The sequence below is a fragment of the Andrographis paniculata genome, unplaced genomic scaffold (genome assembly GCF_009805555.1).
Source record: "Andrographis paniculata isolate CXL003 unplaced genomic scaffold, ASM980555v1 Contig78END, whole genome shotgun sequence".
Taxonomy (NCBI): domain Eukaryota; kingdom Viridiplantae; phylum Streptophyta; class Magnoliopsida; order Lamiales; family Acanthaceae; genus Andrographis; species Andrographis paniculata.
Window position 1 is genome coordinate 2,043,334 of NW_026137615.1, and position 26,858 is coordinate 2,070,191.

The following is a 26,858-nucleotide window of genomic DNA, read 5'->3' on the forward strand; positions in this document are numbered from 1 at the left end:
GTAATTTTTTAAAAAATAAATAAATAGTGTCAAATGAGTGAAAGTGTGTTGTATAAACAAAGTCTAGTTTTTTTTTTTTTTTTGACATTATTCAATTAACGATAACTTTTTTAAAAAAATATCATATAATATATCTTTTTTCTTACAAAACTTTACATCAATTTCAAAACTTTCTAAAATTTCTATCTAAATAGAGCCTTATATGTCCAATATTCATTATCATATTACAATAATTTATATAAAATATATATGTGTAATTAAATATCTCTAAAAAAAATAAAAATTAATCTAATCATCATTTATTTCCAAATGCCTTCCAATTAAGATCACTTTTACTATACATGATTATTATTTAATTTTAGTAAGTTAATTAACTTGTAAAAGTAAGCATACATATATATATATATATGACCTTAAATCTAATACATTGAATTAAATAAACAATTAAATTGAATAAAATAAAATAAAATAAAATATTTTCAATTCAATCATTGAAACGAAACAATTTTTTTTAAAAAAAGAAAAATTGTGCATAACAATGTAAGTATTAGTCATATTCGTCAAAGCTAATATGTATATATTATATATATTTGTATTATTATTTTTAAATTTTTGTGGTTCATTAAAAATATATATATAATTAATAAATAATTTTATTTAAATAAAATATATAAAACAAATTAAAGATACAAGTGAATATAGGGATTGCTCTCTATATATGAGCTGACTAATTTGGATTTAGGGTTTAGGCTGTGTTTTTTTTTTATTATTATTAATTTATTTATTATTCTTATTTTTTTTTATTTTATCTCCAAAGACATAACACCATCGGATTTTTATAAAATATTATATCAAACTATTCCCTCTGTCCCATTAGAATTGAACCATTTGACTAGGGACACAGTATTTAAGGTGAGAATGTTTAATTAGTTATTAATAATTAGTTATGATATTATTATATTATTTTTTGTGTAATTAATAATATTTATAGTTTTAAAGTAAATTTAATATATATATGATTCAAAAATTTAAAATATATGTTTAAATATTTAAAAATTATATAGCAATTAAAAAAATATAAGCAATATGGATATTATTGTGTACAGAATAAAATCTTTTATAATACGAGTAAATAAAAAAATATTTTTGTTTATTTATAATTAACATAAATCAATTTTATAAAAGATGTGTAGTTTTAAATATAGATAAAAAATATTTATTTTTTTGAGGAGAAATGTAAAAATAAAGGGGTTTTGAGTGGGTCCTACGTCATATTTATGATATTGTATGTTATGTAGTTAATTAAGTTGATTTATATTTGTTAAATATATTTTGGTTTAATAATTTTTATCAAAAATAGAAATGTGTCAATAGTTACGACAAAAATAAAAATAGTGTCAATTATTGTGAAACAGAAAGAATATTATTTTTATCTTTAAAAAATTAAATAAAAAATAAAAAAAGAAAACAACGTAAAGGAACACAACATTTACCTATAATATAAAATTTGACTTTGACATTATATATAAAGCCTATTACGTAAATTACGGGTAAAATTAGAGCATGTGACATCTTATTAATTAAGAAAATGCATCATTAAGAACATTGAGTAGACGATTACATTTCATTATATCAATAAATTTATGTATATTCATTAAGGTAGATATTCGAGGTTTGTTTGGTTTTGGTTAGACTTTAAGTTTTTTATTTTAATTTTTATTTATATAATATTTTATGAGAAAAAATAATACTCCCTCTGTTCCGTAACTATAGTCCGGGTTGAGTTCGGCACGAGATTTAAGGAATATTGATATTATACTGGTAGTGGGTAAAAAGTACGGGTAAAAGACTTTTTTGCCCTTGTTAGTGTATTATTGTAAAAAGTTGTGACAATTAGGGGTGGGCAAAAAAACCGAACCGAATCGTCGAACCGTTGAACTGAACTGAATCGAACCGAATTTTCGGTTAACCGAGCAAATTCAATTCGAATACAAATACTGCATATTTGATATTTATTCGGTTCGGTTCGGTTCGGTTTCGGTTTTTCATATTTTTTTCGGTTCGGTTAACCGAACCGAATATATTTATGTATTTATATTATTATATTTTAAAATTTATATTAATAATTATATACGGTTCAGTTTCGGTTCGATTTCGATTCGGATATTTGAAATATTTGCATATATTTTTTATTTAATTAGAATTTTAATTTTTTTTATATATTTTTTCTTAATTTTGGTTCGGTTCGAGTTATTTGCAAATACTACAAATATTTTCGGTTAATCGAAATTTTCGGTTCGAATACGGTTCGCGGTTTCGGGTATTTGTTCGGTTCGGTTATCAAATACCTACATATTTACAAATAACTGAACCGTGCCCACCCCTAGTGACAATTGTATAATAATAATAATAAAGTAACGATAGTTTTATAACGATATAGTTATTTATGAAAATAAGACTATTATTTTAAAATGGACAAAAATGATAAATAGGACTATTGTATTAGGACAGACGAAGTATATTTTATTGAGAACTCTGCAAAGCTAAGTAACTTTAATTTTGATTTGGAATCAAAACCAAACAAATCTCAGAATATAAAACTACTCAATTGTGACTCTATATTAATATTCAATTTAGATACTTATTAAGTGTAGGGGAGATTTATTTTTATTTTATCCCATATATATTTTTAATTAACTTTATTTTGTGATTTTAGCCTTTTTGATCCTATAAATTACATTAAATTACAATTTTGATCTTTTGTTTTAGACTAACATGTGAAGATCCACTTAAATGACTAAAATTGATTATACACCGTACATGTATTTCTTCCTTCTACGATTCTTCGCTAAATTTATGCATATTTTATTTATAGTAAAATTCTTTATCTACACATAATTCTAATTCTTATATTTTAACAAATAATAATAATTTTGCCACTATTTTTTTTTTTTACTTACCGCATCACTTTTTATCAATTCAGTAATGAATTTGTTATAATATCTTCATCTTACTTTTTATCTATCGAATTTTCATATTATAATATTATTATTTTTTTGTCTTTATATCCACTCAAAATTACATTATTTGTCTGGACGAAGAGAGTATCATCTATAGTCCATTTATTGAATAATATACAAAATCCCAATATATATATTGGTCATCTTACTTTTTATCTATCGGACTTTAATATTATAATATTATTATTTTTTAATCTTTGTATCCATTTGTGTAGACAAAGAGAGTATCATCTATAAGGTTATTGGTGTATTCTTTTAGATTTAATTTTTAATTTGAATAGTAATTTAAAAACATAGTATTTGGTAAAAATATATATATTTTAAAATTTTGCTATAATTACACAATAAAAAATTAAATTTAAATAACACACCCTCTGTATATCTATACACACACACAATTTTTCCATTAATGAGTTAGCTGTGGGGCTTTCAATTATTATATATTCTTATGGTCTCATCTTCTTTCTTCTTCACATATTTCTCACTATATATTATACCATATAGTCTTCCCATTCATTCCCCCCACTTGTAAACTCTATATACATACAACTTCCTCTCTCTAACTCTTTCCCATCTCTCTCTCTCTCTAGAAATTATAGAAAGATCAAAAGGGCCAATTTCAAAATGGGAGAACTTGAAAAAAGTCCCAAGTTCTTGGCAAATAAGCTATGGAACATAGTGAGAATAGTGTTGTACATGATGAGGAAAGGCATAGCAAAGGGCAACAACACAACTTTTGATCTCCAAATGCTCCTAAGGAAAGGCAAATTAGCAACCAAGGCCATTCTAGGCAATATCGTGACGCTACGCCGTCGACACCACCGTTATTACAACGCCCTGACGTGCAAATCCGATGATATGAGCGCGACGTTTGTCTCCCCCCGAGAGTACGAGTTTAGTTGTAGCAATACGCCCGTGTATGCGTTCAAGCGCAAAAATGTGTACCATAAAGAAGAAGAATTGAAATTGATGAACAAAGTTTTGGACATTCTCAACCGGTTCGATGTTGTCGAGGCTTCGCCGTTTGAATTCACGCCTAGCCCGATGGCGAGGCACCAAGTCGACAACGACGCCGAGGAATTTATTAATCGGTTTTATAAAGATTTGAAGAACCAGAGGAGAATCGTAGCTTCGGAATCTTTATCTCCGTCGCCATACCATATATGTAGTAGGTGATAAATTATCGAAGTATAGATATAGCTAGTTTGATTAATATTATGATTAAGTGTTATCTTTCGTCGAATCTATGGTGAAAAAAAAGAAAGGATGAATGTGTCTTTTGGTCTCGTATGTATTACTCCCTTTGTCCTAATACAATAGTCTTGTTTACCATTTTTGTCCGTTCCAAAACAGAAGTCTCATTTCCATAAATAACCATATCACCATAAAACTATCTCTATTTTTTCATTATTATTATTATATAATTGTCATTACTGTTTACAGTAATATATTCACAAGGGCAAAAAAATAATTTAATTTTACTTTTTACCAATTACCAATATAATATCAATATTTTTTAAATTTCGTGTCCAACACAACAAGCTATACTTTTGGGACGAATGGAGTATATTTTTATCGTTTTTAATTTTTTAATTGAAGCTTGTAGAGAAATAGTTATATATCTAATTTTCAATAGCTAGAAAAGTTCTCTGGTAATGGGATGTGTTATTTGTAGTAATTTTCAATACCAAATGTTGATGTGGAGTTAATTTTATGTATTTATTTCACTACAAAAAACAGTATATTAATAACGGAATTCCGTCGTTAAAATTCACATGGCTAACGTAATTCCGTCTCTAATATCATTAGTAACGAAAAAAATGAATTCAAAAACACAAAAAAAAAAAAACCTTATTACAAAAATAATATTTTCTTATAGTGTTTATAATATAAACATGTGTTTATTTAAATAATTAAATCTATATCGTAAAAATTGTTACGAAGCTAATCCATGTAAGTTCCGACTGTATCATATCAACACTCGCAATAATATTTTGAAAAAAAAAATGCAATTTTAACAAGTGCAAAAGTATAATTATTTATATACAAACTTAGATTAAGTAACCAAAATAATAAGAATACATTTAAAAATATTTGTTCCATAAAAACATAAAATATACTCATCTTTAAAAAAATCATAGTGCAAATAACTATGGATGGATTTTTATTTTATTTTTTTTTTTAAGATAACTTTTACATATAGGATTAGTTTATAGTTAGACTTTTATTTTTATTTTTTTACTTGCCCATAGAAAGTAGTTGTAAATTTGGGGATTGTATGATTGTAATAAAATTTACATTAAATGGTTGATGGTTACAATTAACTAACTTATGGTTGGAGGATATTACAAAATTTATTTATTTATTACATCATCTTTTTTTTATTATTATTACAAAATTTTATGTATTTATGGTTGGGAGACTTGTGGTTATAGTTCACAAGTAGTTGGCATTAAATTGCACCAATATAATAGTATTTCAAGTGTTTTGATTTGAAATATTTTTGTTACGGAGAATCATAATATAAAAAATTGTAATATATCATATATCATATTTATTTTTTTATAAAGCCATAGAATATATATTATATATATTATAAATTATATCGGATAAAAAAATATTAGACCAACAAACCTTTTATGTTTGTTCAGTATGTTAAAGATTTATATCTCTTCAAAAATATTATTAAAAAATTATATAATATATAATACATATAACAATAAGAGTCAATAAAAATATTTAAAAAATTAACAAAAGACATAAAATATTATTCTCTATAATACTTCGATAATTCATCGTACTTCGCAATAAAAACATCTAAAACTATAAATATTAAATAAATACATTCAAAATATTATGTTGGTTTGATTGTTTTTACTTTTGTTTTAAATATTTAGTTTCATTATTCTTAATTCTATGGTAATTTATTTTTCCTATCACATAATATCATATTATATATTTATTTTTTATTTAAAATTTATTTTTTATTTAAAATATCACATCAACTATATTTTTACATCACATCAAATATTCATTTTAATTTAGAATTTATTGTCTTTTTTCTTGGATTTTTACTATTAAAAAAAAATCATATAAAATATCAAATTAAATATCTCTTTTTTATTTTTTATATTATATTCAAACTTAATTTTATATTTAAAATATTGCATCCATATTTTTAATATCATATTAAATAATCATTTCAATTCAAAATGTAAACCAAAAAACTAAATCTCATATCATAGTATGTAATTAATTTTTTTTAATATATATTTAAATATTTTAAAAATTATATTTTAATAAAATATATATAATATGAATATTATTTTATAAAAAGAATTATATCATATAAATAAATAAATAATTATAAATATTTATTTATAATTAGAATAATACTTCCTACGTCGGGCTCTAAAAGTCTCATTTACCTTTTACGTTATTGTACTTAACATTCAAAATATCTTTAGATTTATATAATTTTTTGGACAAATATCATTATAATATTATTATAAGATACTAAGGGGTTGTTTGTTTCAAGGATTTAATAAGATTTCATGGGATTTGGATTTTAAAATCCCATGAAATCCATGTTTGGTTTAAAAAAAATAATGGAATTTAAAATGATGGGATTTAAAAACATGGTCCAAAAAATCCTACAAATGAGGGATTTATTAGTAATGGGGTACCCCTATTACTTTTAAATCCCATTCCATGGAATTTTAAATTTTACTTTTATATCCTTATATAAAAAAAAAAAAATATTATATATTATAAATATATTTATATAAAATTAAATTAAATAATTTTAAAATTAATTTTTATTTGAATTATATATTAAATTAAATTAATACTATTATTTTTATGGTAAAATATTTTTTAAATAAATTAATAAATTCATTGTTTTAAATTGTTATTTATTATAAATTTTATTTAAATTATAAAATTATCAGAATGACAATAAGTCGGATTCATCCGGAACTAAGATCCGTCCCGAATATATATATTGTTAGACTTTAGATCCAAATTGGATCTGATTATACCAGATCCGGCCAAAACTATACCCGGTAAAACCCGATGGATCTAACAAATCCAATTCTTTTTACGATTCTTAAATTTTAATTTAAAATTACACATGTACATACCCAATATATATTATTTATGTATTTTATGAAAAAAAAAATATTATAATAAAATAATAAATAAATTAAACTTAAAAAATTAATATAATTATATTGTTAGAAATTATTTTTTCATATGTATAGTCGATATATTATTAATATTATAAATCGAATCTGGGTACAGGTATGGTCCGCTTAGAGCCTAGACCCGATTCGGACCCGATTAGAATACCCATAATATGACCCGGATCAAGATAAATAATTGGACTCAACTTCAAATAAATAGGTCGGGTTCGAGTCGGGTTTCGAGTTTACGATAACCTATTGTAATCCCTATAAAATTATTAATACATTTTCAATTTATATTAATTATAAATTAGATGTTTAATTTATCAAAATAAATAAAATTCATAGGGGGACAATTATGTCATTTAGAATATAAAAAATCCAAATCCTTCTACTCATATAAAAAACAAACAAGATGTGAGAAAAATAAATCCCACATAATTTTACCAACCAAACATATGATAGGATTCCAAATCCTAAATATAATAAATCCTATCACATATAAATCCTGATGTGAAATCCCAATCCCACAAAATAAGTCCATGAACCAAACAGCCTCTAATAGAAGTATTTTTGCAATTTTTTTCTTAATTTGTACTACATTTTAATATAATAATTAATATTCAATTATCGATACGCAAAAAGTAAATAAAACCTTAGAGCCGGACAGAGGTAGTATAATAATATAATAACTTTATTATCTTACATACTACTCCTTCCTCCGTCCCTTAACAATCTATCCATTTTTCCATTTTGGTCTGTCTCATAACAAAGTATCCATTTTCTTTTTTAGTAATTGTACCATATATCTAACATTACAAATACCCTTCCAATTTACAATATATTACACAAATGTCATTACTTTTATATTATACAATACTAATAGGGTTAATTTAATTTTTTTTTCCTTTATTTTTATTTTATCCCAATATAATACTAATATTTTAAAATTCCGTACAAAAAACAAATGAATATATAGATATGGGATGGAAACGAGTAGAAACTACATCGTGCAATCAAAATAAAATAAAATTGAAAACCAATTAAGACGCGGAATCAACCTACACAAATAAAATAGGGCAACTTGTAGAGTAGTTCACGCTTTATTAGACTTTACATTCTATCAATAATAATAATATTATTATTACTCCCTCTGTCCCAAATATCGTATTTGCTACACTGTAGACACAATATTTAGGAGGGATAAAATTAGTAGATAATCAAGAATGTATTAGTGAAAATAATTATCCTATAATATAAATAATTATAAATTAAGATTAAGATAACTAATTAGTTTAATTAAAATTTAAAAAATAAAATTTAAAAATTTAAAATGAGATTAAAGTGTGTAATCATTTTCCAAAAATGGAAAGTGACATGATACGTGGGACGGACAAAAACGGCAACGTGAACATGGTATCTGGGACGGAGGGAGTATTATTATTATTATTGAAACAAAAAATGTACGGGATTTGGAAGTTTGAATTTTGAGTTAAGATTTTGTTGAAACGTCGTTTTTTCTAACAAATTTGAATAGTAAAATTTTTGAACTTGAATAATTATATATGATGTAATATAAATAAGTGTTGATATGATGTTAGTAAACTTAATTTTTAGTATAATATAAAAAATAAAAGTTTTATTTAATATTTTGAGGAAATTTTTTTATAAAAATAGCGAAAATTTTGCAAAATCTTTCAAACAAACATACCCTATATGATTTAAAACTTTGAATGATGGGACATACTCATATGTCAATGTTAATGGATATGTATTATTCCCACTCTTTTGCATTTCCCAAAACAATTATTGTAAATACAAAAGTTATTATAATACATACAAATGAATATAAATTAAAATAATTAACTAATTTAATTTAAATTAAAATATGTAACTTTTTCAATATAGCAAACGATATGAGAGATGAGACGTACAAAAATAACAACATAAACACGAGACCAAAAATGGAGAAAATAATTTTAAAATAAATATTTATAAAATAATACTTTCTCCGTCTCAGATACTATATCCACGTTGCCGTTTATATCTGTCCCACATATCATGTCACTTTCCATTTTTGGAAAATGATTACACACTTTAACCTCATTTTAAATTTTTAAATTTTATTTTTTTAAAATTTTAATTAAACTAATTAGTTATCTTAATCTTAATTTATAATTATTTATATTATAGAATAATTATTTTCACTAATACATTTTTAATTATCTACTAATTACATCCCTCTTAAAATACCGTGTCTACAGTGTAGCTGACGGTATTTGGGACGGAGGGAGTATTAATTAGTAGAGTCTAAAAAGGAAGATGTAACCAATAAAAAAATATTTTAATAATAATAATAATAGTAATATTTTAATATTTTTACTTTATAAATATTATATTTAATTATTACTTTTATTTTAAAAAGAAATTTTAAAAAAATCAAAACATAGAGGGTTTGTTTTTTTTCGTAATTTTAAATTGAAATCAATATTATTTATTTTATACAAAAATATTATTTTATCTTACAAAATATTAACCATTTACATTAAGTTATTTTTTTTGGACAGCCGCTATTCAGTAACCTTTCGGTCGAACCTAATACTCTGCAAACTAGGTTCGACGGTAGGTGACCTAAGACGTCGGGGGTTTGAACTCATTATCTCACGATTACAAATCCAACCCCTACACCATCAAATCATTCCTTGCCGAAAGAATAATTATGTTAAAAGTGGATCCAAATTATTATTATAGTTGTGTTTTGACGATGACTTGGTGAATTTTCGACAAACTTCACTTGTTATTATATATATATATATATATATATATATATATTATAATAAATAATTGAATAAGTCTGGAAGGATATTAAATACGACAAGTTTGTGTATCCACCCAAGGATAGAATCTTTGTCCGTCTTAAATTTTTTAGGTTAGCCGTCGTCAACTCTTTCATTTTTTTTTAATATATATATATATATATTATGAAGTTGTCTTTATATTTTATAATTATATACTTTTACTGTTGATCAAATTTATTTTTATTTTTCTTTCTCGTTTATATATTTGTTGAAATATTTTATATATTTAACTTTAGATTTTTGTAAATTTATATTTAGATTTGATATTATTCATATATTAAATTAATTAGATTTGATTGTCTGTTTTGTATTGTATATATATATAAGCTCATTGTTTTGATGATTAATAAGACAAATTTATTATTTTCTCTCAATATTCCAACAATATTAATTTGCCAAAGTAAAAATAAAAAATAAAAATAAAAAAATCACATGTAAATATTACCCTTCAATAAACTTGTATTTATAATAAATGACTGCAATGTAACCGTATTATATTACTCTCTCCGTCCACAAAGTAACATCCTATTTTCCTATTTGGACGTCCAATAACTATTTTTCTAGTTACTTTTTTAAACACAAATTTTACATTTTTACCCTTCATTCATTTATTACTTTTAATCTCTACCGTACAATTATGGGCAAATTTGTCAATTCATAACAAAAAGACAATCACCTAAAAAAACCGTACAAATATATTTTAGGACAATAAAAATTAGACGGAGGGAGTATATATCTTCATTCACTTTAATTACTAATTATTGGCTTTCCAACTAAAATTTGCAATATACTTTCATTTTTTTTAAGAAAAAAAATATTACATTATATATGACTCACTCAAAATTCATCCAAAAATTTTTATTTTCTACCTCTCTTTAACAAATAGTTTTCTATTATTATAAATATAATTTGTTAAAAGTTAAAAAATTACACACAATTATAATTATATATATATTATAAATGATAGGACATCCATTTTTTTATTATTTTTACCGACTCCTCATAGTAAAAACAATATAATTTTTTGAAAAAGAAATTTAAAGTTATATAGCAATAACTACATCCAAATTAATAATTTAATTTGAATGTTCAATAACTAGTAAATTCTAATTTTAATATATATTTATCAATATAAATAATTACAATATTACATTAATTATTCTTTTAATATTATTTATCAATGTGAATGATATAAAATATAAAAAATAAATACATTATCTAATATTCTCGTATAACACGGATTAATTCTAGTTTTTAAATATTAGAGTGAATTATACAATAAAATTTATATAAAATATTTAATATTAAAATATAAATATTATAGATATGTTAACTACATACTCTCATTATCTACGAGTACGTTCACTCAATATTTTAAAGATACACAATTTTTAAAATATTACCTAAAAATATATATTCGCTATGTAGATTTGTTTTAATAGCACAGATTAAAAAAATAATAATATTTTAATATAAAAGTAAGATAGATAAAAAATATATATATTATATAAAATTTATTAATAATAAAAAATAGAAAAATAAATAGAAAAAAAACAATAACAAAATAATTGTTATTTATTAAATTAGGAGCAATAAAATTACAAATTCATATTTGTTCACCCACCGATTTTTTTTTTTTCGACACGATCCTCAATATATATTTTATCCCCTATAAAGATCAATATTCGATATAAAATATTATTTTATATTACGACATGATTCTCTGTACTAAACAAAAAAATCAAATCAAAACACTAAACAAACAAAAATATTATATGCATTAGTTTAGTATACAACCAAATAAGAAAAGCATGCTACTATGTAATATTTCCTCCGTCCCACGTAGTGTGTCTGGATTAATATAGACACGAGAATTTAAGATTAATATAATAATTAATAAATAATTAAGAATGTATTAGTAAAATTAATTATTACTCCCTCCGTCCAATTTCTATTGTCCTAAAGTATATTTGCACGGTTTTTTTAGGTGATTGTTTTTTGGGTTATAAATTGACAAATTTGTCCTTAATTGTATGGTAGAGATGAAAAGTAATAAACGAATTAAGGGTAAAAATGTAAAATTTGTGTTTAAAAAAAAAAAGCAATAGTTGTTGAACGTCACAAATAAAAAAAATAGGACATTAATTTGTGGACGGAGGGAGTATATAATATAAATAATTATAGATTAATATTATTATAACTAATGAGTCAAGTTAAAATTAAAAATTTATAAATTAAAAAATTTAAAATGAGATTAAAGTGTATAAATGATATAAGATATGAGATACACAGAAACGACACTATGAACACAATATGTGGAACAGACGAAACATGTACACAAAAATAAAAGTAATAATAGTATATTATATATATATATATATATATTGAGATTATATTCTATAATACTTTTACAATTTTTACATATCCCACAATAGAAGCACTAAAATAATACACATATGTATCTATTTGCATATATTAGTATTTATATATAGTAATACAGTACTTCCTCCTCCGTCGTACTTAATTTGTCCACTCTTTCTATTTCTTTTTTTCTACATAATTTATTCCTTTCTTTTTGAGATATAATTATACACTTTAATCAAATTTTAAAATTCATAATTTATAATTCTATTTTAATTAAACTATTTAGTAATTTTAATCTTAATCTATAATTATTTTTATTAAATCATAATTATTTCTACTAATATATTTCTTAATTACTTACTTATTACACAATACCTAAAACTTCATGTCTAAACTAAACTGGACAAATTAAATGGAAGATAGCGTGTAATAAGTAATAATATATATATATTTTTATATTATTATTTAGTAGTACATTTATTAAATAAAATAAGTAAATATATTGATTATAAATAATTCAAAATGATCAAATAAATATTATAGATAGCTAGATGGAATATCAACATTTTTAAAACTATAACTTCAATTGCAAATATTTTGTCCAAAATTAATTAACCAAAGAGAGATTTCACAAAATAAAATTCTAAGTATCATTTTCTATTGGCCCTATAAAGCAATGTTTGGTTCAAAAACTTGTGGTCATACTTTGTCATATTTAGATGAAGTCTCATTCAAGCATTTATATTACATGGCCCTTAGTCATTTCTTCTTCCAATTTCTTCCCGTCGTCGATCGTGTCACGCCACGTGTATGGTTTATCCGTTAAGATTAGTCTCTATCGTATATGTCCGACAGTTTAAATACCTATCACCTTGTTTTAAATCAAAAATTTAATCTTGATTGCTACAAACGTGACTTAATTATAATCGTTCGAACTAGTAGAGCCTAGCGACTCAAATATTCGTTAAAACGAATTGAATGAATTTGAATTTGAATTTAAATTTCCTCGAATAGTCAAAATCTATTGTTTGATTGTAAAAAGTATTTGAAACGATACATCATTAAATAATATTTTAAATAAGGAATATATTGAAAATACACGAATAAGTTTAGAGATTTGAAATACTTTAAATTGTTAAACGAAAGTAACTAATTTTATAGTTATTTAAAATGTTTTTAATTTAAATTCTTTTAACCAGATGGCGTAAAGGAATGTTATTCGAAACTATATTTTGTATGTCATCATGATACAAAATATACATGATAATTACTATTGTTTTATTATTTATAATAGAAATTATATATGGATTCTCGAATTTGATCGATGAGTGTTTTTTTTTTTTCGGAGGGTTTCGATGTATTATTCATTAGGTAAACTTTCAAGGAATTCGGCTGAATTTGGTGAGTTTAAAAGTGATATATTGTTATTTCCTATTGTAGAATAATTATTTTCATTGTTCGATTTGTTTATATATTGAATTATATTTATATGTTTGGTTGATCTTGTTTTAAATTTGATACTTTTATCCTTGAATTGAATCAAATCAACAATCTTTGCCTCTAAATCATCAAATTTATTTTCGTTTAGTTACTATCTTTGTAAAAATCTCATTTAATTTCAATAGGATAAATAATTATTAAGAGGATGCATAGGTAAATTAAAATATTTTTTTTTCTCTCTTTCTCTTTTCTTAAAATTCCTTAACCATTAATTTATCCCATTGCAATTGCAAGAAAAATGCCGAAACTCAACGAATAAAAAAAATAAAAATAAAAAGAGAGAGAGAGGGAGAACTAGAACGATCGAAAACTTATTTTACTCTTATAGTTTAGTTTAGTATAGATTGGTAATTTGTGTTTTTAACTATATTAAATTACAGCCGACTTAGCTATAATCAAGTGGTGGCATCATCTCTGCGAAAGGCTTGTGACCTGAATTCGAATTTGAATTTTCTCAAAAAATTGTGTATGTGCGCATGTTAAGCAAAAAATAATGTAAACAGTACAAAAATAAAAGAGAAAAGACAAATAATTTTGCCTTTAAAAAATAAAAAATAGTTCGACGTTTACTTAAGACCACTAGACTTTGATATTTTGTGGTGCCAAAAGTAACTATAAATGATGTGTCTGTCTCTATTTATATATATATATATATTTTGAATTTTTTTGCATTATTAATTAACATTAACTTTAAAATATATATCACATCAAATATATATATATATTTATAAAATATTATATCAAATTTTTAATATTAAAATTCAAAACTTTAAAATTTCTATTAAGAGGAGCCCTTTTATTTACTAAACTATTTCAAACACTAAAATATTTTTAAAATAGGTTTGTTTGGTTTATGTTTCAAAACAGGGGAAAGCTAAAAATACTATAATATTTTTTAAATATTTTTTATCTAATATATTTTTATTAAGAATCCTATGAACTGAATAGTATTGAAATATATTTCAAATTATAATCAAACAAAATATTAATTTAATTTTGATTTAAATCTAAAAAATTTTATAAATAATATTTTATAATAAAATAATAATATATATTTTTATTGAAAATCGAGTCAGCCAAAACCAAACCAACCATAAAGAAACTAAAAGCATCATTTTTTAGTGGTAGCCCGTAACTTTGGTTTTAATTATATTTTGGTGCTTTAAAATATTTCTAAAATCATTTTTAAAAAATGGAATAGTAAAAAAGGTCATATTCTTTTAAAGTTTGATTTCAGTTATTATTTTATTTTTATTCATAAAATATTATATTTAAATAGATCATATGTTTTTTTACCTCAAATTTCCCAAATTTTATTATTTGAATTCATCCGTAAAAAAATACATTTTTTCCTCTTACAAAATATTCCATCAAACATTATTTTAATATCAAACTCAAACCAAAATTTTACCAAACATATCAAAAGAAACATACACTAAATTTAATGTGGTAAAATGTGTTGATGCTCAGCTCCATTAATCACTCAAAACATACTTCCCATGATTATGTCAAATTTCCTTGTTAGTTATTCGTTAAATTTATACATAATTCATTTGTAGTAAGCAATTTTATTCACTCATACTTTTATCATTCATACTTTAACAAATAAAAATAATAATAATAACTAATTTATCATTATTTTTTCTACTTATCACACAACATTTTTATAAAATTTTTAATAAATTTCTTATAATATTTTTTTCTATTTTTTACCTATCTCACTTTTAAATTAAAATATCATTACCTTTTACTCTCTCTGCCCAAACAAAGTGACATAATTAGCCTGAATCGGACGGAGACAGAGGGAGTATATATCTTTTAAACATGTATCACTTCACAATTTTACAATGTAGCTATGTAGAGTTGGGCATATTCAGTATTATGTATACACAATACATTTTCATAGAAAGTGTGTTTGGAACACTGACCTTAGTAATAATCAGGCTTTCCTGTGGCCTGAAAGGATCCAAATCCTCTCGACACCGATGTTTTGATGAGCCGATGTCGTCATCCATTCAATATTCTTGATATATTATATATGTGTGTATAAACGTTAGTAGTTTGGCATTCGGGTAGGTTGCTCAAGGCAATGCCGTGTTTAACCCCATGGACTCCGCGACTTCTTTTGACGTATAAGCATCAGCTTGATCCTGTACAATTTAGTAAAGAAAACATCGAAAGTATGGTTAAATTGTAGGGTTCATTAGCGGAATATAAAGAAAGGGTTGAGGAGATAGAAATATATTAATCCATTCATCCATCTGACACAATTTTATGTGCCGGAGATATTTCATGAGACGGCATTTGGGATATCAATTCATGTTTTCAGGTCGTATTCGTGTGGCATTGAGCTATGGGGATAACAAAAAAACTGACCCGAAAAATATATTAATCCATTCATCCATGTTGAGTTTAAATTGACCTGATTTAATCCAAGTCCGATATGAACCCAACACAAAATAGACCCGAAAACTTAATATAATATAAATATTATAAATTAAAATAATAATAAATAATTTCAGGTCAACCTGAAACACAAAACTCGAAACCTGACCTAATTTTTATATTTCGAATTATCAGGTCAATTCAAAACCCGACCAAAACACGACATGAATTTTTTTCATTTTGGGTTCGAATCGACCCGATTTTTCGCAAACTCAAAATACTCAAACCGGAACCTGAAAATTTTCAAGTCGAACGGGTTCGATTTTTCGGATCGGGTTTAATTTTGACACCCTAGACGGCATACTTGTGAACATATATGCATGAATTGACATGTAATTAGAGCGTCTGAATTTCTGTACCTGAAGGTGATGCAAGAGGTACATCAAGAAGAGATGCACAAAAACCTGTGTCAGCGAGCATCAAACATGTTATATAACTTCGAATAAACGACACCCATCTTATTAAGAAAATAATACATCTAGAAAATACCATTCTTGAATCCGTCCAACGATGTATTAAGAACCATTAGCTATCCGGATAATGTTGTTGACAATAAAACAATCGATGATGACTAGGGGCGGATGTAGCAGGGGGCTAGGGGCAGCGGAAACACCAACCCTCAAAATAGAAGTATTTTAAGGGTGTGTTCATTTATGAGATTCTCCTCCAATATTACTATTCATCAAATTTTTTTCACTCGAAAACATTAAAATAAATACCTATTTTTATGGGACGAGAGAGTATTATATTTACATATATATTTTTAAATTTTTATTTATTTGTATTATAAAAAAATTTATTCTATATATTTTATTAACTTATAATTATTATAAAAATTTTAATTTATATTTATAATTTAAAATTTTAAAAACAACAAACAAACACAATGGGCCCGCTTGTCCCCCAAAACCCGTGGGCTGATTTACTGTGCAAACTAAACAAACAGTGTTTGCCGGGTAAATCAGCCCAAATCTGGGCCGGAGAAACACACCCTAAGTAAACAAATCCTTAATGTGTATAATATAATGACTTTAGAGCTGAAAAATAATCGCACCAGATAGAAAAGGAGGATTATGCGGGCAGTAGGATACCGCCACAAGAACTTTGTAGCCCTGACAGCCCCAGTATCTAAAAGCTTTGCTGCTTTCTGCAACTGCAATTAGTCAATGAATTTTAGTATATTTTAAGATAGACTGGAAAGAGTTGTGGATAAAAAGGATGTTATTGAGAATACCTGCAATCTTGCCCCAGCCATGTGGCGATGATGAAGAGGGAGAGACCTGTAAGGATTAAAAAAAGACAATAGTTAATCTTTAATGAATTAAAAGGAATTAAAATGCTTATCTAGAAGAGAGGCCACAACATGAATCAACTTTATTTTCTAAAGCCCCTATAAAGGAGCATGGCTTCATTTTCATTGAGGATACATCGATATACAAGAAATATAAAGTTATCATGGCAATGGAATTCACAGTTAAGAATGTCACACATACTGTCGAGCAGCAAAATATGTCATGAGTTTTACTTCAAGATTTAAATTCCATAATTCAAAAGAAAATTAAACAGATCAATATAGATTGTTTATTTATTTATTTTTCTTGTTAAGATTTGTAAGATCTGAAATTAGCGAAAAGCTCAAACAAACAAATCTCACTTACAGGTAAACCAGTAAAAACTCACATAGTGGGAGAGTGTCAAACTCTGTATCCCCATTTATGAAATATCATGTTCACTTGTTACTTACAGCAACTTATAAAGAGCACATAAATAGTAATTTTACATAGTTAATAAGCACATAAGCTTCCACCACCTTGACACATTTGAACTATGATATGATATTCGCAAAAGTTTACACTTAAGCACAACTAAGAAGCCACTGAATTTCAAATAGGATTTCCTTGTAACTGTAAAAGACCAACACAACCAATCCTTGTGAAAGCTATCAAAAAAACTAATTAAAGGACAAAAAAATTCTTATTAGTGACAAATCTAAAGCAATTATTAAACGAGTCTGAAAAATTATTTCAGCCAAGATTGTAATATATTCTGCTGAAGCAATACAAAACAACATCATACTCAAGTGATTTCATATCGGAATCATCTTCCCAAGAGGTAGATGCTCCCCGAGAAGCTCGATTCCTTTCAGCTTCGAACTGTTTCAGAATGAATTACATAAATAAAAGTGATGCAATGAACTCTAGAGTGAATGAGTACAAGGTATGCAAAATCTTAACATAACATAAAACATATTCAAGAGACCTGTGCTTCCTGATGTCGCTTCACTTCCTTTTCTAACTGAAACTCAGCTGCAGCTTTTTCACTTGCCATAGTTTCCAGTTGTGTTTGCTTGTAATACTGAAAAGGTAAAATATAACACACAGGATGCAGAAAGTCATGAAAATGAATTTATAGGGAATGATGTGACGACAAAACTCATAATTAGGTTTACCAACAGATCAGTTAGCTCACGATACCGTTTCTCCAGCTCCATGTGTTCCTATTCAAAAGAAAACAAAAATTACCCATATAATCCAGCGGGAAACGGACAAACAAATTAACACAATTCAACAGACAAGAATTCAACAGCCCATTCGACCCAAAAGATAACCATGCCCACTGCAATTGTGTGCAAATTAAAATTAACATCAAGGAATCAGAAATGCAAGTATTGATGAGCAATGAGGAGATGTAGGCAGTGAAAGGCATAGCCAATGGGCATTGAAGATGAAAGGATCAAGGGCATTGAAGAGGAGATCACGGAAACAAAGATCAACCCAAGCTTTGATGACAAGAAGATAATCAACGGGCACTGAAGACGTAGTCAACGGGTATTGAAGATGTAAGGAAAAAGAAGGCGATGAATAGAATTTAGGAACAATAATGAAGGGAATAATAGAGAGTTAACGGAGTTCAAGCCAATAAATAATGGAAAGAGGAAGGCGGAAAGGGCACACGAAATTCCACACAATAACTTTCTTCTTTCTAGTCTCTTATTTTCATTATGTAATTTATAGCTGTCTTTACATTTCATCACAATTATGAAATTTTCCTATTCGATACATCAAAACTTGTCCATTTTCCTATTTCTAGCTGTATTCCTTGTTGGAAGTTCTCATCGAATATCCCAAGAGCCCACCATCAAGTTCATCCCGAGCTCTGAATAATTGTTCTTAATGCCAAAAGCAATTTCATACTAACAGAAATCAAAAGAACTGAAACCATGGACATAAGCTTTTGCCTGAACCACATAAAATTGTGTCCTCTTCATTGTGTTTTCACACTCTATATCTTTTCTTCAACAGATCTGTCTAAAGGATTTCCTATTTTTGTGCTGTGCTAGCAGGCTCTAATTTCCTATCATTTGTACTCTATGTTTCATCGTGATATAATAAACTCTTTTCTCTCCAAAATAAAAAATTTTCCTTCATGAATCAAAACAAGGGAGAACATGAACTCGAGGATATAATCAGGGGCTACCTGCCGTGAATAATGCTCAGCATCCCTCTTCATGGAAGCCATTTCAACCCTCATCTTTTGAACTTCAGCCTGCATGATTGTTGGTAAAATTCTTGCTGTCCTTGATAAATCAATTAGAACTTTTGCAGAGGTAACACCCTGATACTTTGCCTAGTTATTATATTATTAGAGATAAACCATAAGGAATAAAATTAATTTACTTCTATTGAAGAAAGTTTGCTCTCAGCCTCTTGCTGGCCACGACGTGCACGCTCTACTTCCTCTTGCATCGATTGCACCTTCATTGTCACATCATAAAATCTTACTATAAGGTTATGTATAGTGTTAGGTTGGGTCATAGGAAAACTAAATGTGATCAAATTTGCGGTTTCTCTATGTTCAATGTTTACACAAAAATAAATAAATAAATAAATAATCTCCAAAATCATGACAAAAACCCCCTCACCATACTATCATTATAGTGGAAAAGCAAACAATAGCATTTCCCTAAACTCAACTAACTTCTTTAATCTAATCTAGGAAATAATGAGAGATAATTATGATGAACAATTCAGGTGTGTTTGACTGTGAAACTGGGAATGGGGTTCTACTACTCCCTTTTTTTCTTTTTTTTTTCTACATTCAAAATATCACATCAATATATGTTTATATCACATCAAACAATTATTTCAATTCAAATTTTTACTATTCCCAATCCCACAAACCAAAAACGCCCATTTCTCAAGGAGAAATTAAGATTATAACATATCCAATAGTTGAAACTCTTGCAGAGAATAATGCCGTTTCATTACTAAATGACTTTTACACCATAAGTGCCGCAACAACAATTGAGCATGGTCTCGATAAGATCATCAAAGAACCATCAAAATGAGAATATGTGCATCAGGGCATGGTTTCAAGGCAATCTACTAGAGCTGAGACGATTGTGATGCAAGTTATGCTAAGGATCAATGTATTTATGTATAGTGACTATGAGACATTTTGATATTGTTGGAAGAGTTTATAGAGTAAATATAAATGGTGCATCTCTTAATCAAGTAACATACTGTCATCCATGTGTGAAAAGTGTTCACGCTGTGTGTGTCAGAGGAATTGATACATATATATATAATATTGTTGGAGGAGTTTAATAAGGTAAATATAAATGGTGAACCTCTTAATCAAATAACAACTGTCATCCATATGTGAAAAGTGTTCAGCTGTGTGTGTCAGAGGAATAAATACATGCATATATATATTATATGCAATGATATATCTGCTACTAGAGTGAACATTTTACTGAGATTATTCTTCGACATTGGAAGTTCTGCATTCAAATTCCATCTGTTGGACATTTATAAAAAGGTGTGTTCATAGCCAGGCTCTGGCTTACCAAAAAGTTCCATTACATGTGAGGGCCGTGTAAACTTTATTAAGCATATGAGAAAATGAAAAGGGGGAGGGGGTCATTTGTCAGAAACACAACCAAAACCTACACTAGTTAATTATAATGTCTCAACATATATATGAAATTTACTTTGACTTTCCAACCTGAATAATTTGATTAGCATCATCTGGGGCCTTCTTTTGTTCATGGTGAATACGAGCTTCCATATCTTGCAGTTCTTGGTTTAGAGAAGCACAGTCAGCCTAATGTCAATATTAACAGCAACATAATTTATCTCAAATTCTCAAATTATTTGATCTAATTTCTCTTTCAAAGAATGGGGGAAAGGAATAAAAGTAATACCTCAAGAAGTGCTACTTTCTGCTCGAGTTCTGAAACCTTTGAAGCCCTATCGTCAGCTGTTCTCTAACAATGTAAGGAACAAAGTTGTTAATTACTGTAATTATGGAACTAACTTGATTAATATACAACATTACTTATAAGGAAAGGGATTAGATTAGAAATAAGATTTGTTTTACTCATGCTTTTTCGCCCCTATTAGGTGAAATAATTATTGGAAGTGATATTTTGAACGAACAAAAAAAAGAAGAGTTAGATGCGATGCTTTTTGAGGGAATAGAGTAAATAGTAGAATGCAGAGTAAACAAGCCTAAGTTTGCATCATTTTCCTTAAATCAACTACTTATGTCATCCTATCTACATGCATAAGAAAGATCATAATGCAACTTCTACAGTTATAATAGCTAAAATTGTGAGCATTGAAATGGATCCAGCACTTGAGACTGATAAAGATATCTTTTATTCCCTAGCTCGTGTAAAATGGATAAAAATTCAATTGCCAGTGTGCGGATTAAAAAAAAAAAATCAACTCGGTGGCAGAAACAAAACCTTATATATCCTTGCTTCAGGTGCTAGTAATTAGATGAAGCCATATATTCAATTAAGATAAAAACTCAAAACAAACATATCAAAACTGAATAGGTGATCCTTATAAGAATGATTTATTATGCGCCTTGCATTACCTGAACTCTGGCTAATGCGGAAGATGCTTCAATAGCTCTCTGTTCCAATTCTACCTCCCTGTCTCGAGCTGCCTATCGTTTTAAAATAAGGTCAGCACACTGCTTTTGAAAGCTTCTTCCACAGAATGTGCTCCAAACATGTATAGAACACACAAAAATTAGAGGGAACTAGAGATAACCAGCTTGGTCGCATTATGTGCACTATGCTCATCCTCAGCTCGCCACTCAGCAGAAGATAATTCCTCCCTTAGAGCCTAGCATAAGAACAATCTCACCAATGTTAGAGCTCCATCAATGTAATCATATGCCATTACACTTTTGAGAAACTGAACTCACTTGCATCATTCTTGTTTCAGTCAATTCTCTATTTCTCATCATAGAGTCCATATCTTCCTGATAAATATAAGACAAGATGAGAAAGACAATAAGTCATACTGTCTCGCTTAGAAGGAACACGACAGGAAAAAAAAAATGACTCACCTGCAGTGATGCCAAATTTCCTTCGGACAAAGTCGCTTGCTTCTTCAGGGCATCAATAGAACTAACTAAAGATTCGATTTCAGCATTTTTGGCTAATAAAGCATCCCTCATATTTGCTTCCACTCTGCTTGCTTCTCCTTTGGATGCAGATAGGTCTTTCTGGAGCTGTTCCATCTTAGCCTCATATGATTTGCTTAACTCCCTCTGTCACAATTAGGTAGAAGTGCACAAAATGTTAGATGCCATAAACTAGGATATACTTTGAGTTTATCTCACTGTCGTTCACCTCCGCCGTAAGAAGCTCTTCTAACTGAGCATTCTCTGATTTGTACTCTTGCAGACGAGATGAAAGTTCAGCACAAACCTGAACAAGAAAAATATAACAAAATTAGTTGTGGTATTATGCAGATTCATATCCACACACCTTCTCCTTGCCGAAGCTACAACATATCAACTTCTTGTAAGGAAAGAGATCACCTATTATATCAACTTCATTTCAAAGTTAAACAAGTTTTACACAATTTTTCGAGAGACCATAGAACATAATTTCGACATTTTCTTTTTCTTTTTCACCTGGGGACAAGAATGCAAACAGACCGTGAGGGTTATAACTCCACCTATACATTTGGTATTATGCTCTGTCTTTTTTGAACCAAATTATTAATGGTCCATGGTGCAGGGTACCACCACTTACTAAAGCATTTCGAAAATATCCCAAATTAATCATACATGCATAGCTTCCTATTAAAATATAAAATAGAGCAATATACAAAAATGTTAACCTTAGATTAAAAGAAACCCTACTTTTCTGCTCAAGTTTCAAAATCTAATGAAAAGTTTAACTTATATCAGGCTTCTTTCTTGTGAACATGAATCACGAATGGATTAAAATATTCTTACCCAGTTTTTTAATCAAACATTTTGCAATCGGAAAAATGTAGAATGTCACAACAACAACGACACAATGATGATGGTGATGAAGGAAAAATATTAAATAACGCATAAACATAAAATTCTAAAGGGATGAAATAAGAAGCATGAAAAACAGACAATAACATAATTACATCAGTAACATATACTATGTCCATCCAACCATGAGAAAATAGTTTCCTCACCCGGGCTAGTCTAGCTTCTTTTGACTGTCCTGACGATTGTGCAGTTTTAAGCAATCCTTGAGCCTGTTGAGCACAACATTTAGTCCATAAGCTTTCCGATTATTTTTACAATTATACAAACAGAATAAAGAAGCTCACTCTTCCCACAGGACTTTACCTCTTCGATTTGTTGCTGCACTTTTGTTTCAGCTGTAGCCTTTTGTTCTTCATGCTGCTTATTTAACATATGAGATTCAGTTGCTGAATCCACATCTTTTAGCAAGCTATCAGCTTTGCTAGCTGCTTCTTCTAGCAGAATCTGAGATTCTGAAGGTTCAATGCTTTTAACAGAATAGGCATCTTCTGACATTACATTTCGATAGGAGTTATCTAGAGAATCACTACCCACAACCTCAGTATCTTTACTGGAATTTGATAGATGCTCAACTGGCGTATCTGCAAATTCTTCTTTACTGTGAACACTGTTCAATTTCGATGCAGCAACTTCGGCATTACTCATTTCAGTATCCCGATGATCACCGACTGACTTGTCCTCGTCATTAGATATTGCACCAGATGGAGAAGTCTCAGTTAAGGCATCATCTCTACCTTCCTTGTGTTTCTCATCATTATAAATTTTCCCACTAGGTGTACCTAGGTTTTGTTCAGTGAAATTTGTTATCCCAGAAGCATTTTTATCAGATTCTGCTTGAGGTTGCAACCTTTCCACAATAGTTTCCTCTCTCACAATATCTATGGCTGAAGAATCTTCGTTAGATGACTTTTTCTTCTGAGACTGTAGGAACTAGGAAGTTCTGTTATTATGAAATACAAGAACCATAGACTGTAACTATAATTAAATAGATCCGTGCACCAACTATGAATTAAATACATAACTACCTTCGATCTTGGCCGAGCCCTTTTAACTTGAGCTTCCCGTCCGTTCGATCCTTACAAGGGAAATAAAAATTTTCAAATAAACAAAATAACTTTTTTCTCACTGAGTCACTGGTAGCCACATCAAACAATGTGAGAGTGGTTACAATAATACATATTTCTTTGTTGAATATTGTGCAACATTCACCACATCAAATATACTAACTTTTTAGTTTTCGGACACCTACCTTGGGTGGGAACATGCAGCTCCTCTGGTGTATCACCAGCCACGAGTTTTGCTCTTCGATCCACTACTTCGAATAAATCTAGCAAAAGCACACATTTAAACATCACTAAAATGCACATTTCCTTCACTCATTTTCTCTAAAATTTGAAGACACCCCAAACAACACATTAATTATGTAAACAGTGCTAGTGCTGTAAGTTCTGAAATTCACTCACAAAAATGCACATATTTTCGAAAAATTTAGACTGATTTTGGCCTCGCACAAAATTAATTTTCCTTGTAAAACAATCGATTTATATATATAGCATCAAACTCTATTTGAATTCAAACATTTAGTATTCCCAACCACAAATCCAAATCTTAAACAAACACATAGTGATCCAAGACACCTCTTCATAAAAATAAAATAAAAAATCAATCCAATGCAGAGTCTAATTACTTCAACTTCACAAGAACTGCACATATTCAGATCAAAGGACGATTCCAGCAATGTCCCGCAACCAACACGAACCTCAATGCTAGTATGTACAACAAGAACGTACCTTCTGCAGCTTTCAGCCACGCAGCCATCGAATTACCTCAGTTACTGATGCAAAGTTACTTCCTACACTGCTTAAATCATAGTATAATGGAGCACAAAATTTTTTTACAAAAATAAAAAGAACTCAACTGGGGTTGCTCCAAAGCGAATATCAGGGATCAAATAAACTGATACAATGAAACAATAGACGAAGAAATGGTAAAGGTTCACGCAAGAGTTTGGTAGGAAGTGCTTCGTCGGTAGATCGCCGGTACCAATGGTTTGTTAGGGGCGCGTGCAGTTCACGCAACGGGTGTATTTCAATACGACGTCGTAGGCATCTGTTTGGTAAATTATAAATATATTCAATTTTTTCTTATATTTAACATAAAAAATTAATAATAAATTTAAATTTAAAATTCATTCATACCCATTTAGATCAAATACATTTAAATTTAAAATGCATATATAAAATATTACTTTATATATATACACACTTATATATACACACTAACACTATGTATGTGGAGATAGATGATAGAATTTTTTTTTAAGACAGGTGATCCCATGGGCTTTAAATAAGACGATCGAGGAAATTTATGAAAAAGTTTAACAAATTTTAAAAAATACTAAGAATTTAGTCCAATTAAAATCACTTATGAATTTTATATAATTTAATCGAATAAAATATCTTAAACAAAAAATTTTATAAACCCAAAAACACACTCTTACATTATTATTTAATTTAAATTTTAAATTTTAAATCAAAATTAAATAAATTTCGAATGTGATTATAAGAGCGTTGGTTCCAACTTCATCTAATTTTTTTATATTATTTTAAATATTAATTTTATCTAAAATATTAAATCAAATATATAATTTTTTTAAATAGATATTTTTTAAAAACATTTAATTTCCTTAAAAATTACATTAAATATTTTTTCATAAAATATCAAATTAAATATTATTTTTTAAATTTTAAATTTCAATTTTTCAAAAACTCCCATAAAACTTTTCTATTCATTAGTACTAGTTTTTGGATCGATTATTGTGAAGATTTTTTTTTAAAAAGTTGTGGATGTGCATTTAATAAATAATAGGTGTATTTGTTGTATTTTTTTATTTGATGTATTTTTCATATTAAATACGATGAAGCATATATTGTATTGAATTGTTAATAAAAAAAAATATATATATATATATTAATAGTATGATTTTATAATGATGTTACGATTTGTGATAATAGTACAATTAATTTAGAACATATAAAAAATAATATAGGACAAATAATAATAAGAAAATAAGTTTTAAAAAATATGGGGTTTGTTTTTTTCATAAGTTTGTAAAAAAATTTCGATTTGAATTTGATATTAAAGTAACATGA

At 27.2% G+C, this 26,858-nt stretch overlaps 2 protein-coding genes across 3 annotated transcripts; one reads left to right on the forward strand and one right to left on the reverse strand.

Moving 5' to 3' along the window:
- Positions 1–3,644: 3,644 nt before the first annotated feature.
- Positions 3,645–4,196, forward strand: LOC127239573 (uncharacterized). Its single transcript, XM_051257784.1, has one exon. It carries the CDS (start codon positions 3,645–3,647, stop codon positions 4,194–4,196), a length of 552 nt encoding a protein of 183 aa, XP_051113741.1.
- An 11,531-nt stretch (positions 4,197–15,727) lies between these two features.
- LOC127239744 (golgin candidate 1-like) lies at positions 15,728–25,801 on the reverse strand. 2 transcript variants are annotated; one of them, XM_051258035.1, is made up of 21 exons: positions 25,497–25,801; positions 24,956–25,033; positions 24,732–24,781; positions 24,010–24,627; positions 23,853–23,915; positions 23,024–23,101; positions 22,738–22,941; positions 22,594–22,650; positions 22,437–22,511; positions 22,258–22,329; positions 21,578–21,640; positions 21,379–21,477; positions 20,049–20,126; positions 19,849–19,917; positions 18,821–18,868; positions 18,631–18,726; positions 18,448–18,524; positions 17,606–17,651; positions 17,426–17,524; positions 16,731–16,775; positions 15,728–16,076 (listed from the first exon to the last, which is right to left on the reverse strand). In XM_051258035.1, exons 1-21 carry the CDS (start codon positions 25,522–25,524, stop codon positions 16,008–16,010), a joined length of 2,112 nt encoding a protein of 703 aa, XP_051113992.1. In that variant the 5' UTR covers positions 25,525–25,801; the 3' UTR covers positions 15,728–16,007. The 2 variants fall into 2 exon arrangements, with proteins under 2 accessions (XP_051113992.1, XP_051113991.1); XM_051258034.1 differs by having other exon boundaries at positions 24,010–24,636.
- Positions 25,802–26,858: the final 1,057 nt, after the last annotated feature.

Excerpts from the sequence above, each read along its gene's own strand:
- LOC127239573 (XM_051257784.1), top strand. The coding sequence starts at position 3,645 with ATGGGAGAACTTGAAAAAAGTCCCAAGTTCTTGGCAAATAAGCTATGG.
- LOC127239744 (XM_051258034.1), bottom strand. The coding sequence starts at position 25,524 with ATGGCTGCGTGGCTGAAAGCTGCAGAAG. Across the intron at positions 21,478-21,577 it reads AGAAAGTAGCACTTCTTGAG|GCTGACTGTGCTTCTCTAAA; the intron begins GTATTACTTTTA and ends TATTGACATTAG. Across the intron at positions 17,525-17,605 it reads TGGCTGGGGCAAGATTGCAG|TTGCAGAAAGCAGCAAAGCT; the intron begins GTATTCTCAATA and ends GACTAATTGCAG.